We start from the raw sequence: 17,826 nt of genomic DNA, 5'->3' as shown, positions 1-17,826 counted from the left end.
GTTAATTCTACGGTGAGCCCGGGACTATATACAAACACAGTGCGTAGATACAGTATCTCACGGTCGTAGTATTTTATTGACTTTTGACCATCAGATTATAGGATATAATACCTTAGTGGTATATGTAATAATTGGATCTTCTATTAATTATGTAAGATTTTGCATACCACTCAATTGGTCGAGTGGTGGGTAGTGGACACAGCACTAGTTCTCTGACTTCTAAAAGATTTTTACTAGAATCAAACGATAATGCTACAATTTTTACTTAGTTTCCTAAACATTACAACCCCAAAATAAGGTGGGATTTAGTCATTCATGGAATAGAGTAGAAGTTAGTTTTTATAGTTATAAATTTAACTATATATAGTAAATGAAACCAAATATTTTAGTAAAATATAAAGGAAAATCAATTATCATACATGCATATACTCGCAGACATAAAAATTAATAATATAGTATAGGTCCGCAGGTCGCACACACTCGGTGGCCGGATCTTCAACATATATAATCGTCGATAATTCAGGTGAATCTCCTTGTTTTTCACAGGAGCCAAGTTTCACGAACACATTCACCAACTTTCCACTTTGGTTAGCTTTAATGTCTTAAAGCATAATAAAAAAAATTATAAATCCCTCCCACACAGTGATATCAACTCACATAAAATGAGACTAATGGATCTTTGGTCCAGTGGGAGAACCCTTGCACTTCACTCAACATTGTAAGTGCAAGGGTTTGAGCCTCCATAAAAATACTTATGGAAGTTGTTTACAATCCTCCCTCAATTATCAAATAATTGAGTGGAGCCAGTCTATCCCTCACGAAATGTGAGTGGAGTGGACAACTCTTGAATATTTGAGAGGGCTTAAAGAATTTTGGCAGCGCTTCAGAGGAGTACATGCCACGAAGAAAGTCTCAATTGTAAAATCTGTTTGTAAATATTAATTGTAATACCTGATATAATATCAGTAACAATCATGTATAACAATATTAAAAAAAAAAAAAAAACTCACATAAAATGAGCGACCAGCCAAGACTGCACCACGAATCTCACTCCCACCGGCAACTTCTATATGTATAGCACTCATACAAGATATGCATAGGATGATCATACGAGCCGCTTTATGCAGCCAGCCTTAAACTCCTTTTTGCCGTCCTCAGACAATGTGTTGTACACAGCCAACAACAAACCCTGTCAAAGTACAGACATTCAAACAGATCAAAACTAGTCAACTGAATAAGTACTGTTTGAGGGAAAAATAGGAAAGGTAATAGAGCGCCACGTGTCAGCCAATGGAATGATATCAGCACAATCGGAGGTACCCTGCATAATCTGAGGTGCCCGGCATGACTTGAGGTACCCCGTATAAATAGAGGTACCCTGCACAATTAGAGGTATCCCATACAAATAGAGGTACCCCATACAAATAGAGGTACCCCATACCAATAGGGGTACCCCGCGTAATAGGGGGTACCCCACGTAACTCGAGGTACCCGGCAAAGCGGATGTGAGAGAATCCACCGAAAATATCCGCCATGAGAAACGTCTTCGCCTCCTAAAAGATATCATTTGATTTTGTCAGAATTAGGAATCAAAAGCGACGTGCTAAAAGGAGGGACAGCCGCCTGCTACCTCTGCCAAAAGTGAAGGACACTGTCCCAAGGACAGTGGTCCCTAGCCGCCTACCCGACAGCTACTGCAGAGGTACCCTGGACCACTCGCCAACGCGCGCCACGTTTCCAAAAGATGAGATACGCCGCGAACATGCAAATAACGGCCCAAAAACAATTATAAAGAGGTAAAATGACGTTAGCCAAAAAGAGTACGCCACGTGGCAGCTGAGGTACTCCATATATAAAGGTGCCTAGGTTTCATTCTCCATCATGCTCTGATTCGCCCAAAAACACTCACACTCCAGAAAATAGGTTTTCTTCAACCTTAAACCCTAATTTACAGAGGGCTAGCTAGCTCTCTTTACCACAAAAGCTCGAGTTTGCTAACTTGAGCGTCGGAGTGTGAACGCCGGGGTACCCCGGCTTCACCTCTAACCTCTATTTCACTGTTTTGCAGGTGTGGAGCCCATCTCGAAGGATACCTCTCTTAGTTCTAAACCTTTCACCATTGTTACCACTCTCTCTCCCTTTCTCACCTCCCCCAAATCTTAGATACACCGCACCGCACACAATAAACTAGTGAGGTACCCCATCTCCCACAAAAATATAAATTTATTGTTCTAGATTGGTTTGACTTTTCCTACCCCAAAATCAGTTGAAAACAAGTACATTTTCCCAACCAAAATAAATAAATAATAACAAACAGAGAGTGAACCAAAAGAAAAAATAAACCTTCGCTGAGATGATCTATGGTACAATTCCGGTTATGCACTCAAAGGTTTTCTTGTAAGCCGAATCTTCACTCATTCCATTCTCAGTGTACTTTCTGAATAAGGACTCCACAACTCCATGAACAGCACCTAGCAATATGGCTACAATCCCGCGTGAAAGCATAGTGAGAGAACATAAAATTTATGAATCAAATAAGAGAACGTCTTTGCTATAGTCACATAAGCTACTGAGCTTACCTATTCCCCAAAAATGTCGCTCTTGTACTCCTGCTCCAATGTAATGGTCCCAGTGGAAAAGGTGAAAGGCGAACCCTAAGCAATTGACCGACCCAAGGCAACATATATAGGTGGCCCTACCATCAACTTCTTGTTCAAGAAAAACAAGACTATAGACATTCAGCATTTCTGCTTGTCAGATGTTTAAATGTCATGCCAGTTTGCTATATAATGAAGGGATATGGAAGATCAGAAAGATATAAACCTGATGGACAGCAAAACTGGAATTAATTCCGGCTCCACTTCTCTCTTTACCCTGAACATAGAATTTCATAGCTGAAGGCCCCGACCCCTTCTGCTAAACAGCAATAACGCCAATGCTCTTTGGAAAATCAAGCCCTAATGATTATAAACTACCAAAAGAAATCCATGGGAACGGCCAAGAACGTTGTTTGGCTTCATGTGGAAGAAAAATCTTCTCTTAATTATCTTGTACTATATCCCTCAATTAAGACTGTTAATTTATTGAAGTTTCACTGTAGTTTTTATCTTGTACTAAATCTTTTATCACGTAGTAATTATGTAATATTTTTTTTGTGCACATATGACATATTACTCTTTAAAAAATAAATACACTTCAAAGTCTCCTGAAGTTATATCCCACCATTTCAATGCGAGAAGGGCTTATGTTCTAACCAAGATAATGAGACAGTCGTCCAAAATGATACTCTAATCATGCAGTAGAATCAGTAACTCTCATTACAGCGTCGGCATTAAATCTAATATTAAAAATATCAATAAATCACCCATTATTACTTTGCTAACTCAGCGTCGTCCCACTAGTTTTTTTCCTCTCGAAGCATGGTTATTTGTGCTCGAGCACGTGTAGTCTGTGTAGTCTATTTTGGATGAAACAAAGACGAGTTTGAATAATGTGTTTGGATCCTTTGAGAGAAGACCAAGTTGGACGAACTCTGACTCTTTATCTTTTGAATTTTCGAAAAGTGACTTGGCTTCTTTCAAGAAAATAATTAATTAATTAATTAATTAACTAAAAACATTTGGCTCGTACCAAATAGGCAATATATGTTATAGTACGTTTTTTTTTTTTAATTATTTTTAACATTTTTTTTTATATATAAACCTACATTTTTATCCTCATTAATATTAAAGAATTAAATATTTACTGTAAATAAATATTTTCAACTTACTTATATACTTAAGGAGAGAAACGACGGGGTAGTAGAGTCCCCACTTGGGGGAACCTCACTTTAGTGAGAGCCAATGCTTGAGTGCCTCAATGGCACTGTGATGTGATAAAGTCACTTGAATAGGAAAAAAATGTTTTTATGTTTCAACATTCAACGTAATTAATATATATAGTAAAACGTTGGAGCCCTACCCAGGATACCTCGTGGTTTAACCAAAAAATATATATATAGTAAAACGTAAGCTTTATGTGTTTAATCTAAATAACCTTTTCAATTACCCTTCAAATTTCATTTATAAAATTTAGTTAAAGTGTCAGTAGTTTGCCATCAAATAATCAAATAAACAGAAATCTTTGTTAACACGAGAGTTGGCTATCAGGTGATTTTCAAGGGACATACAAGAGTTCACACCCCCCTCCCCCCACCCCCCCAAAAAACCAGAAATGTGGGCAGTAATTCTAACTAGATTCTTAATATAGTTTTCGATCAATAATTAATATAAATGTGAATATTTAATTAAGAAAGCTCCAATGGTTAATAGTTATAACTTTTCTTTAAGATCTTATTTCTTACAACACTTGAGTTACCGACTTCTTTTTGTGTGATTGTGATTATAGATAAAGTGAGGAACTCACGAAATTTTTTGAAATAAAGATTAGGACTTAAGAATCACCCAACCGTAAATTAATAGCATTAGAAATCAGGATAAATTATGACATATGAAGAGACTTTAACCATTATAATAAATTGTGGTCATTGATGCAAACAAGTCAGGATTCAAGGAGAAATAAAATCTGAAGCTCTTGAATTTAAATATATTGGGAAATGCATTTTTTTAAGTTGTGGACAAAACACATTGTGCTATATTTCAACATAAGTTAATAATATAAAAATTTAAAAAAGGTGGGTGATTAATGAAAGAAAGTTTAGACAAATACTCGTGATAATTTAATTTGATGGTCTTATCTTCAGTTACTTGAATCTAGACGAACCCCATCAATTCAAAACCCTATTTTGATTTTAAAATGAGAAAGTGCTATTGTTGGAAACTAATGACCGCTTCAAGAGTAGACGATGACAAGGCAAGAAGGCCATAACCTATTAAAAGCAAGTCTTCCCAATAAAATACAATGAGCTTCTTGAAGCAAAGGTTTGATTTCGCCCATGTCGTTTTTAATCAATTGTTGTTGAATATTGATGTCGATGGAAGTTGTTAATGCCTGATAAGAGAAGATTGGCTTTCATAAAGTGATGGGGCAGCTTTTCTTGACGTCCAAATATTATTTTGTCTTTTGGCCATAATTAAGAAGACATCAAAAGAAAACACATGCTTTGTGCCCAAAAAATGACAAAGAAGTTGAGAGTTCCAAATCAACATATATCCAATAGATAAATAATGCCTAACCAAATGGACTATTAGAAATGAATTATAAATGTAGAAGTTTAGTCCTATTAAAATATCTTTTAATAATGATACAATTATTAATAATTAAATGAATAAGCAGTGATACACATCTCAATTTTTTTATCTCAAAAAATTATCTTAAATGATGTAGCATTCATCAATTGGTTGGTGAGATAATACAATTAATTTACTTGGATCTTGTCAATAATTACCAACAATTCAATTAATGACACGTCATTTGAGATTAAATTTAGGATTAAAAAATTTAGGATGTGTATCTTTATTATTAAATGAATACCTGGTATAAGTTGAGCTAACAACTTACATTATATGAATTTGAATTGATTAAAAAGTAGAAGCATTTAAGAAATGCGGACCTTGTGATATTTTTATCCAACCAATCCTTCATATTTTGTAAGCTATCAAATAATTTATGGGTCCATTTGGGATTTGAGGAAAGCTATAAGTGGCTTCTTTCATTAGTTTTGGCAAAAAGTAATAATATAGCCACAAACTTTTATACAAATTTATTTTGTACAAACTTATGTAACATGATAAAATTGGTTGAATTAAATATTTATTGACCCACATGATCTATTTTTATTATTTTATATTTTCATTCAACCAATTAATTAATGTCAAATCAGTTTGTACAAGATAAGTTTGTGGTTGTATCATCACTCTTTGGCAAAAATGACGTATGGTAAAATTCTTTTAAAAGCGGCATATTTTATAATTTTCTCTATTTTGACATTAATTTTTGAAAGTATGAATCAAATAAGTCTTCACACATTTGTAAAGTTCTTATTATAACCATAATATTTTAACAAAAGACAGTTATATCTTATTTTCTATAAATCCTAATATATAAATAAAAGGTAATTGAAATTTATTTCAATTTTACTAATTATATAATAAAACAACACTTTCTTAATAAAATTTAGCAAACGTATGTACTATACTTTTCCAAACACACATCAATTGCAACACAGTTTACAAATATCAGTCAACTTTTTTAATCAGTAACTTATTTAATCCGCACAACAGAAATAATTTATTCATCAACCACTACAATCTCAAATTGGCTTATATAAAAACTTATAGGTATATCATTATTCAATATCTTTTTATATATTTAAGCCAATCTTTATTAATGTTCAGTCTTAAGTTTATTAATCTCTTTGTATAAATAAATTTAAATTTATACAATCATATGTAATCCCCATATAAACTTAGTTCTCATGAAAAAACTAGTACTCAGAAGTATTAGTTTCTTAGTGCAAGAACATATGCTAAATACACTTTTTGAATTGCGTAAGCATGGTTATTAACTCTACGACTTCCACACCTAAACATATCAATATCACAAGCACATAATTAATAATAAGCAATTGAAGTAAGAAGCTCTTGAATGTCAAACATTATTATTTTTAGACTTCATTTTTCTTAGACTTAAGATTCAATTATTGGTCATTGTCACATCAAAATAGTACTTATCGTTTAATGATAAATTTTTTACTTAAACACCAATTTTATTCATTTGACTTCAAATTTTGTTTGTATAATCCCTCAACAGTCACCACTTATTTGTAGGGTTTCCCCACCACATACTTACTCAAAAACTGCCAAAAAGAACTCAAAATTATTTAAATGAATTTGATCATTTCAATCATTCATATAATTTGGATCTGTATATATAATGCAACTTTGTGACTGCCCTTGCTATCTCTAACGAAAAAGTCTTCTTCTTGTTCTTCAAAATCAAAAGTTCTCCGTGAACTCTTTAATTTGACTAGTAATCTTGTCTCTTTTGTCTTGAATATTCATTGAAATCACAAAGTCTTGATTCGATTCAAAGTTTTAGAAGTATCTGTCTTTGTTTATATACAAAAACCCTCCAAGAATCTCACGTTTTCCAAAGAAAAAACAATAGAAATGCTTGAATTCAAGAGCTTCAAGAAGAAAATGTGGATGTTTTCCAATTGATCATCTTCTTTAAACACCTTGAAAGCTTGTACTTTTTTCGTAATGGAATATATCACCATAAGATCAAGAAGAAGAAGAATCTCTACCAACATCATCAAAGTCTGTAACAAGCCAAACTTCCCTGACCAAAAACTTTCTTTCTGGTTTGCTCCCACCATTCGCCCTCCTGGTCTCCTCTTCTTTTTCATTTTTCGGTCGTAAAACAACCCTGTAGTAACCTTTGTCAGAAACAAACTCACAATGGCTGCATATTCTTTTGATCAGAATTCTCCACTTGGGCAAGGTTTTGGTGGTTTTAGTAAGCTTTATGATCCATTTTTAGGTGGTTTTAATGGAGCTAATTTGCGCGGGGGATCGATTCCTCAGTCTTTGGTGTTGGATAGCGTAAGAGGCGAGCTTGTGAAGGCTCCTGCTAAAGTGGGAAAGAAGGAAGTATCTGAGGCTAAGGCTATGGTTGCTTTGAAAAATCATAGTGAAGCAGAGAGGAGGAGAAGAGAGAGGATCAATGCTCATCTTGATACACTCCGTGGTCTCGTACCTCCCAACGGAAAGGTTATTTCTTTTCCATGTAGGTTTATATAATTATATTAGTTAGTTTTTGCTATTGATGTGCTTAATTAATTATTTTAGCCCGTTGATTTGATCTTTGAACCTTTGACAAAATTTGTTTTATGACGATTTAGATGAAGCGGGGGTTGATGTGGATGCTTATAATTAGCTTGTAAGCATTCTTTGAATCGTAGAAATGCTTGCTGATGAATTTTGTATAAGATTTATTTTCTGTTGAGGAATATCACGTTTGGTTGCCTAGAATGTTAAGAGGAGAAAATAACACCAAGCTCACAATTTTCATTGTTTAGAGCTCATCACAAAACTTGAGGATTACTCGGCCTCCTTTTGTTTTTCAGAAAGCGAAAAAATATGACTCGTTATACAGGTTTGCTAACAACGAGATTTTGGGAACTTAAGAAACTACGTCTGCTATTATTCACCTTGCTTAGTTAAATTGTGCCCTAGGATCTTTTCAATTTGCCTTTTTTGGTTGGTCTTCTGAATTCAAATTACAAGAATTTTTTAAGGGTAAAAAAAAAAAAGTAATAACAACTACAATCATGCACTCTGATATTTCTGAGAAGCCTCATTTCCCTTACAGCTTCTTTAGCTCGGGATTATCGGAATACAATTTCCCTTTTGATTCACAAAAGAAAATAAGAGTTTTGATTTGAGGATTTTTTTTAATCGATTTTCTTCTTTTAATTCATTTAATTTTTGGTTTTCTATCAGCTGGATGTTCATGATTCTGAATGAGTGAATTGGTTTCTCTGTTTTGAAATCACTTGTCCAAGTTTGTCTATAGAAAATTCTTGGATTGAAATTTGTTAGAAGTTTGCAAAAATAAAGTGAAGGCGGTCGCTGCCAAGCTAAGGGCCGGGAAAAGGGGTAACAATCCCAGGGATTTGTTGAAGAACCTGTTGTATGTTGATTAGAAACTAAAGTATTCAGCTATGCCGCCTTCAGCGTTTCTTTATGTTATCATGTATGAAGATCTTCCAACTGGTGAAAGCTCAGAAGCAATCCTAATTTTTATTTTTTTTTTAAAAAAAAAAACCATTTGCTAGAGTGAAAGTGAAAGGCACCTATATAGTTAATAAGGTTGAAAACTTTCATCCTAGCAAAGGTCAACCTAATTATTAACTAATTTGATGATCATATGGTGGTTAAACAACATATAAATTTATGGGATGACTTATGACCATACATTTGTTATATTGCTGTCAAAGCTTAATTGGTAGCAGACCATATATGATTTCGAATTGACAAGTGGTGATATTATATTGATTACCTCCTTTTGTGGGGCAACATGCCAGCTCTTCTGTTAGCTGTTATAGATGCTTATGAGGTGTATTTCTTGGCATATATTACTTGAGGCTTAAATGTCTGTTGCTCAACTTATCAATAGTTATCATGTTTGGCAGTTCAATCAAGGAACAAACAAACTTCTGCGATCAGCAAATCTACATATATTTAAACTGAAATGATGATTTACTTATCTAATAAAATAAGCTTAGGAGTCAACCTGGCAAGCTATGATGTAATAATCATAGTGACAGCTTGAGATCATTTATGTGGCCTGTTCTAACTGAGGTTTGGTTGTTGTTCATAGATGGACAAGGCCACCTTGCTTGCCGAAGTCATTCGCCAAGTAAAAGAACTGAAAACCAATGCAATTGAAGCTAGCAAAGGTTTTCTCATCCCAACCGACGCTGATGAAGTGAAAGTTGAACCATATAATGATGAGGAAGCCGGAGATGCAGACTTTCTATACAAGGCATCTATCTGCTGCGAGTACCGGCCTGAGCTAATGTCTGATCTAAGACAAGCTCTTGATGCCCTGCCGCTGAAGATGCTGAAGGCAGAAATATCAACATTGGGAGGCCGGTTGAAGAATGTCATTGTTTTTACCAGCTGCAAAGAAGGGAATGCTGAGGCATCCCAAACTCTTGCAAATGATGTTCAGCAGGCCCTGAATTCTGTGTTGGAGAAAGCTTCTCCCTCGCCGGAATACTCTCCGAGAACAACACTTCCAAACAAGAGGCAGAGGATCTCCTTTTTGGACTCCTCCAGCTCGTCTTCTCGAGAGCTTTAGATCCCTTGTTAGTGTTGATGGTGACAATGTGCACTGTCTATATGGAGATAGATACTGGCTTCTGTGCGGTCATGGACCTCTAAAAACCAAATTACTGTTCCTGTAATATATATAAATACATACTTTATTACATAAAGAGCTGATGACAAAGCTGCTTGTACCACAAAGGCCCTGCAATGGTGATCGTGTGGATGTATTTTTATGTATCAGACTGTATGAAAACTCAACAATAAAATTGTGGAAGCCAGTTGATATACAAGTCCCTTTTGCTTTCATTCTGAGATTTAAATGGTTAAAAGCATCGTTTAGAGGAACAAATCCAAGCAACATAACTAAAATCATTTTCCCCAAAGAAAAAACAAAAAAAGGTGATTCCAACTCTAACATTTATTTTCTTATTTATTGAATTTTTACCTAATTTAGACGAACATAATCTTTTAACCTTGAAAAAAAATTATATATAAAAAAATTTATACATACGTAGAGAATATCGAAAACTTTCTATCTACTTTATGTTATCCTTAAATAAATTGTAATACTACGACTAATAGTTTATAAGAAAATATCTCTAAAAAAAAAAAAAATGTAATGAAGAGAAAATAATAAACTACATTTGAAACTTATTTTGACAATTTCTCAGACTAGAGAAATTTGACCGCAGTTAGACTAAACACTAAGACAGTAAATGCAATTTACCCAAAAAATGGAAGGACAAAATGCAAAATGGCAGGTGCTGACGTGGCAAGCTCTTAAAAGGCCGAAATAAAATAACCAAAACGGAAAAGGATTCGTCGTACAGAAGGAACCGTGCCGAACCCGACACGGTATCGTTTTCCCCAACGATAATAAACTACATTTGAAACTTATTTTGACAATTTTTCAGGCTAGAGAAATTTGACCGCAGTTAGACTAAATACTAAGGGTGCGTTTGAGATTGAGGTTGGGCAGCTGTAGTTTAAAAGCTACAGCATTAAAGTGTTTGGTAAACACTAGCTGCTGTAGCTTTTAAGCTATATTGATATAATTTTTCACTTGTGTAATATAAAATTTATTATATCTTTAATAATTTTGATAAAATTATTATTTAAAATTTATATTTACTATATATTATTAACTTTTATTTCATAATTACAATTTTTTTTTCACAATAACTATAGTTTAAAAGCTACAGCACCTCAATCCCAAACACATCCTAAAACAGTAAATGCAATTTACCCAAAAAAAATGGAAGGACAAAATGCAAAATGGCGGGTGCTGACGTGGCAAGCTCTTAAAAGGCCGAAATAAAATAACCAAAACGGAAAAGGATTCGTCGTACAGAAGGAACCGTGCCGAACCCGACACGGTATCGTTTTCCCCAACGATATCCTTAAATAATTTCTTGCCTCCGTTCATTAAACAACATAATAAGCTCACAAACATCACCTGGAAAACGAACGGTAATGGCCGCTAAACGAGAGAGCGGGAGCGGGGGCGGATCTATACTTCAATTCGCTCCGTTTCAGAGCTCCGTCGACGAGGGTTTCTGGCACAGATTGTCTTCTCTTAAGCTCAACAAGCTCGGCATCGACGAGTCTCCCATTCCCATCACCGGTACTTTTTCTTCATCGATAATTATCACTATTGACTGCGTTATTTGATCATGATCCGTTTTATTATATAAGAAATTAATGAATTTTCTTTTTTTGGTTTTTTGTCTTATTCTCAATTCAGTCCAACTCATGATAGTAATATATTCTTTCGGTCCTTGTTTGACAACTTCTGCCATAACTGAATGTGAATCTTGCGAGCCTTTTGTTTCCAGATTTAGTGAAAAATTATTGTAATGCAAGGTTTTGAAGTTTTTTAACTAAAGTTATAACTGATAATGTTGCAGGGTTCTATGCTCCTTGCTCACACTTGCAAGTGTCAAATCATTTGTCTCTTCTTACGGAATCTTTACCATCTGATTCCGATGAGCAGTCATCAACGGCAGAAATCAGCCGTGGGAGTCGCAACAAATGCACTGTCCCAGGCACCCTCTACAACTCAAACACACTGGAAAGTTTTTATACCATTGACAAACAAAGCTTGCTCAAACAAGAAGCAAAGAAGGTAAACCATTCATAGGGTTTCTTCATCAATCAGATATGTGCTTCAGATAGTAACGTATGTACTCAGTAGTAGCAATTCACTTGATTTTGGAAGAGAGAGAGAGTGTGTGTGTGTGTATCTCATAAGGATTGTGCTGTTTGTTGAAACTTAGATTTGGGAGGACATTCACTCCGGTAAAGCTGTAGAGGACAGTACAGTATTATCAAGGTTCCTGGTTATCTCGTTTGCAGACTTGAAGAAATGGAGCTTTCACTACTGGTTTGCTTTCCCTGCACTGGTGCTGGACCCTCCAGCAACCGTTGTTGATTTGAAGCCAGCTTCACTATGGTTTAGCTCACAAGAGGTGATCACTAATCAGAATTGCGATTTTACCAGGAACAGGATAATCTATCTTTTCTGTTTGCTGTTTCAATGTTATGAATTTTCTGCTATGTGTAGGCAGAATCCGTGTCAGCAGCTTGTAGTGATTGGCGTAACTCAAGCTTAACAGCCGGTATTAGTTGTATTTGTGTATGTTTCTCTTTTTGTACTTTCAAAAGTCTTTTTTTGGGAAACCTTGATCATGTAAGTGTGCTGCAGATGTGCCATATTTTTTGCTCACTATTGCTCCAAATTCACGTGCTACTATTAGGCATCTGAAGGACTGGGAAGCCTGCGAAGGTGATGGTCAAAAGGTCTGTGCCAATAACTTCAATTTTTTTTTTTGGTGGAAGTAAGCTGGTTTGTGATTTTAGGAATGCTATTTTGATGAATTATTGGAATAATTTATCAAAATGGGTATAGTTGATGCTTCTTTCTCAAGCAACTAGACATTATTTTTGCAGTTGCTATTTGGTTTTTATGATCCATGTCATCTTCAAAACCACCCCGGTTGGCCTCTTCGCAACTTCCTCGCACTTATTTTAACGAGATGGAAACTCAAGTCAGTTCTCTTTTTATGCTACAGAGAGAACCGTGGTTTCACAGATCTGGGCTTGTCCCTTGTTGGTGAAGCATTGATTACAGTACCACAAGGTAAAGCAGAAAATATTGGGGAACTTCTATTTCTGATTGTTAGATTAGCCCTTTAGACAGTTTGAATTTTGGCAGTTGGTTGATTCTGCAAATATTTGCTTAGGATGGGGGGATCATCAATGTGTTCCCAATGCAGTGGGATGGGAACTTAACAAAGGGAGGAAAGTACCTAGGTGTATTAGCCTTGCTAAATCTATGGATCCAACTAGGTATGCTTTGTGCATTGTCCCTTTGTAATCTGTACTACTATCCCTTTTTTTCTTTTCTCCTGAGCAATTGTCAGCTACTTTTACAGGTTGGCCATATCTGCTGCAGATTTGAATTTAAAATTAATGAGATGGCGTCAGTTGCCATCTCTGAACCTAGACATCTTATCTTCTCGGAAGTGTCTTCTCCTAGGAGCAGGTACTCTTGGATGCCAGGTTGCTCGCATGCTTATGGTGAGTGTTGATAGAATGTAATCATAATCTTAGATTCTATCTCATGCGAAATTAAAGGTTTTGCATATTTCAGGCTTGGGGTGTCCGGAAAATTACATTACTTGACAATGGCAGAGTGGCAATGTCTAATCCATTGAGGCAGTCGCTTTATACATTGGATGACTGCCTCAATGGTGGTGATTTTAAAGCAATGGCAGCAGTGAAAAGCCTTGAGAGGATATTTCCAGCCGTGGTAATTGGTTTTGTCCTGTAGCCTTAGCATGCAAGGCTCAACCACCTAATTAAAATTCTTTTTTCATTCTCTGCATCTGTTCTGTTATTCATGTCAGGCGGCAGAAGGTGTTGTAATGGCTATACCAATGCCTGGGCATCCAGTGCCTTGTCAAGAAGAAGATAGTGTTCTTGATGACTGTAGACGCCTGACTGATTTGATTCTTTCTCATGATGCAATTTTCTTGTTAACTGATACAAGGGAAAGTCGATGGCTCCCCACACTTCTTTGTGCCAATACTAACAAGGTCTATATCCTTGAGCTTATATCCCGGCTTGGTAGAATTATTATGACAGTTTCCACTAGCTTTTATTCATATTAAAGATATGACATTCATCTGTTTGCAGATTACAATAACTGCAGCTCTTGGGTTTGACAGCTTCTTAGTTATGCGCCATGGACCTGGTCCTTTCAGCATTACCCATGATGTTAAAACTGAAGCTGTAAATGGTTTATCTGCTGATATGGATAACCTTGGCCTAAATAATAGAGATGGAGGGCAAAGATTGGGCTGTTACTTCTGCAATGATGTGGTTGCTCCAACTGATGTAATATCTTGAATTTAAAATAAAAAAATGACGCGTCACACTTGTTTTGCATCTATCAAGTTCAATAATAACTCTTATGCTACCCATGCAGTCAACTGCCAACCGCACTCTGGACCAACAATGTACTGTTACACGTCCGGGACTTGCTCCTATTGCTTCGGCTCTTGCTGTTGAACTGTTCGTTGGGGTCCTGCATCATCCTAAAGGGTAATTTCAAAAAGACTATGTGAAGGATCTGCCAACTGTGACATTTTCTGTGATTATGTCACAGTGATTAAGAGTTAAATAGAACTTACACTTTCCTTTATTTTTGCGTTTGACATGGAATTTGGGGTCCAATTTCACATGGACAGGATATATGCTGGGGCTGAGTTTGCTAACTCCATTGATAGTGGAAGCAGTGAACAACCTCTTGGCATTTTACCTCACCAGATTCGAGGTTCCCTTTCTCAGTTTTCTCAGATGACACTCGTTGGCCACTCCTCAAACAGTTGCACAGCTTGTTGCAGCACTGTGAGATCAGATAATTCAATCTTGTTTTATTTTCTTAATCAAGTTTTAAATGGGGTACTTTAATTCTTATCTTGACGGACTTTTCAGGTGGTATCCGAATATCGGAAAAGAGGAATGGAGTTCATACTACAAGCAATCAATCATCCTACCTATCTGGAGGATCTGACAGGACTAACAGAGTTGAAGAAATCAGCCAACTCTTTTCATGTGGACTGGGATTATGAATCAGACAATGAAGATGATTGTGTTGAAATCTGACTGGTTCCTTGCTTTAAATCCCATTTTCTGTACCATATCAAATGTACAAAACTAATTCAAATAAATTTCTAATTATAATTTATATATAGTGCTTTAGATTCCATTTTCCATAGCAATATCAATTGTACAAGGACATTTTTTTTTTTACTTTTGTCCCAAGCAACACCTTTTAATAAAGAAAATATAATTTTAAATTGTTATCAACATGTGTAGAGCCGGGGTCGATTTCCGGCTGGTGCGTAAAGCATGAAACATAGAAATTTCGACTCACCAATCTCGATTGCCACCCTACTTCGGCTCCCCCCCCCCGCCCCCCCCCCCCCATTTAAACCGGAAACAACTTGACAATTTCCATGATTCATAAGATTTTAAGCAAGACCTTATTTTTTACAAACTCAGGATCTATCGTGATTTATGAAAGCTATGCAAAGACTTAAAAGTTCATTTTCTACCTCCCTTTGCTTGATTCATAAGAATTTGAGCAAGACTATCTTTTTACAAATTCAGGAACCATCATGATTTATGAAAGTTATGCAAAGACTTAGAAGTCTTTGGAGTCCTTTTCTTTCTCCCTTTGCTTTTGAACTTGCAATGATGATATAATTGAAACAATCGGAGCGATAAAGTTTCAACTTCGAACTAACATTAGGCAGGCTGCAGGCGGCCCTATCAATCTTGGATACCATCACAAAAACATTTCTCTGTACAAACGCAATTTCCAACAACGAGTCAAACGTAAGCCTTGAAACACAATCTTCACCAAGTCAAATAATCCAGAAATTCTCGTTAAGCTTCTCTTGGAAAAATTTGAGGCATGAAAAGCAACATTAATTGTACAAAAAAGTCTAGCGAAAAAGTCTTATGTTGTGGCTCGTGCAATTTTTTGGTCTCGAACGAGTCTCAAAACCATCATAGTCGATGTTGATGTTGTTGTGCGGCTGACACAATCATCCAATAAATTTTGGTATCATTTGCTATTGCGATATTGTTGTTTGTGGACGTTAACCACCCTTATCCCTCACTACTTCCACATAGTGGAATCTCCATTCGGATTTTCGAGTCACCCTCACGTGGCACTTCCATGGGGTTTTGCTACTAAAGAAAGCAAATTATCTTATAAATGTAGGATTAGCTTGCAAGAAAAAATTACACGGGATGGTCTTATTAGGACAAATTTAATAAATATATGTAATGTGTTTCAAATAATTGTTCTCTCTTTGGCATGATTGGAGAACTTAATATATATATTTGTTGAGATATTATTCGATGAGAGTAGAGATGACATGGTACCTCTATCCCACGTGAGTATATTTATGCCTTTACTGACAAAATAATTTAATTTAGAAAAGAATTTTATTGGTGACAACCACTAGATGAAGGACGATAATTTGACAAAGGGGGAAAAAAAATCTAACAGCTAGTTATGGAGTTATTTCTTTTTGGAGTAACTTTAATAATTATTAGTTAAAAAAAAATCCAAAAGGCTTAAGCAATTTTTTTTTTTTGGGTCTAAAATCTGAATGAGTCTGAATTTTTTTAAAATCTAAATGTAAATCTTTTTTAATATCTGAATGTAAATAGTATCTTGTTTGTTTGTATAAATAAATAAAAAAAGTCTCAAACATGATTAATTTAACATTTATGTCCTTACAAATCAAAACAAAAAAAAAAGAAATTAGATTTTATAATTTAGGCAATAAATATATTTTATAGAGATATTTTTGAAATATAATATTTACTTTTTATTCGGATCATTTCTTAATTAGATAAAAATTACAAAAATTTATTTGAAAATCATACCTAAATTGAAAAAAAAATTAAAAAATATAAAATTAATAAAATTTCAGAGATTTGACGTTTAAAAAAACTCCTAAATAAGAAAAAGAAATAAAAGATTTTCCATATAGATAATAATTGACTTTCCAAACACTTACACGACGTTAGGCCTAGAAGTCGATGAAGGATGAATTGTGGCACACCTCATGGCTCATACAAGCGCCTAATTATTCTAGCGTTCTCTAAATTTCGGGCTTCTTAATTAAACATTATATACACTTGAGTCCTGCCGCCACAATTACGGATTACCTATTTCACAAGCGGGCAATTTTGACATCTGCACATTTGAACTTGCAGTGGAATATGACCTGGAACTGGAAATGCCATAGTGCAATTTTGCCCATCTTTTCAGCAAAATCAATTTTTTGTGGCGTGAAGTGGTGCATTAAGAATGATGGCTATGCCAATTGCCAAGTATATTCCTGACCAAGGCGGGCGGCCTACCCATGGTAATTGGCTAGCTAGCTAATTTCATTTTCACAATTACTCCTAAGCCATAAATATGAATTGCCTATCGATTACTGGGTTTAAAGTTTTCTTCTCTTTTCTTCGTGCCACTAATGTGAAGTGATGAACCAAGGGGATTATCCCACGTGAAAAACAACGCGATCACACATGAATTGTTGGCCAGTAGATGATAAGGATAGTTAATCCTTCTGGTCATCTATGTTCTGTAAAATTCGGTAAGAATTTCGACCTTCACTGATTTCTTATGGAAAATTGTTGACACATTTGCTTTTTAGACATGAAAATGGCAACACATATGCTGTTTTTTCTTGTCGACGCCCACATTTATTATAACATTAATATGTAACCATGCAGTCAAGAAAACAAATCAATTAACATATTTATGCAATTAAGGAAAAAAAATCAATCGACGTATATAATTTTTTTTTTGGGGATCATTTATATTCTAATTAAATCAATCTTGATCCACCCTTGTTGCTGCAAAAATTTACGAGATCAACCGTGCATGTGAGAATATCAAAGCACTGAAACGGGTTTGATTTCCTCACTAACCAACACAGAAACAAGAAATAAATAA

The 17,826-nt window shown here is 35.3% G+C and overlaps 2 protein-coding genes across 2 annotated transcripts; both read left to right on the top strand.

Annotated features, from left to right (window-relative positions):
• Window positions 1–6,783: 6,783 nt before the first annotated feature.
• Window positions 6,784–10,066, top strand: LOC102615360 (transcription factor bHLH30). Its single transcript, XM_006467598.3, has 2 exons — window positions 6,784–7,712; window positions 9,325–10,066. The coding sequence occupies exons 1-2, from the start codon at window positions 7,401–7,403 to the stop codon at window positions 9,805–9,807; spliced, it is 795 nt and encodes a 264-aa protein (XP_006467661.1). The 5' UTR covers window positions 6,784–7,400; the 3' UTR covers window positions 9,808–10,066.
• A 1,049-nt stretch (window positions 10,067–11,115) lies between these two features.
• LOC102615652 (ubiquitin-like modifier-activating enzyme atg7) lies at window positions 11,116–15,027 on the top strand. Its single transcript, XM_006467599.4, has 14 exons — window positions 11,116–11,400; window positions 11,684–11,901; window positions 12,053–12,244; window positions 12,340–12,394; window positions 12,481–12,575; window positions 12,726–12,915; window positions 13,019–13,124; window positions 13,211–13,355; window positions 13,429–13,587; window positions 13,685–13,873; window positions 13,974–14,174; window positions 14,266–14,381; window positions 14,528–14,687; window positions 14,775–15,027. The coding sequence occupies exons 1-14, from the start codon at window positions 11,250–11,252 to the stop codon at window positions 14,943–14,945; spliced, it is 2,148 nt and encodes a 715-aa protein (XP_006467662.1). The 5' UTR covers window positions 11,116–11,249; the 3' UTR covers window positions 14,946–15,027.
• The last annotated feature ends 2,799 nt before the right edge of the window (window positions 15,028–17,826 follow it).

Source organism: Citrus sinensis, chromosome 2 (assembly GCF_022201045.2).
Source record: "Citrus sinensis cultivar Valencia sweet orange chromosome 2, DVS_A1.0, whole genome shotgun sequence".
NCBI classification, from domain to species: Eukaryota; Viridiplantae; Streptophyta; class Magnoliopsida; order Sapindales; family Rutaceae; genus Citrus; species Citrus sinensis.
Note: the sequence above shows the minus strand (reverse complement) of the source record. Positions and strands in the feature narration are given on the sequence as shown.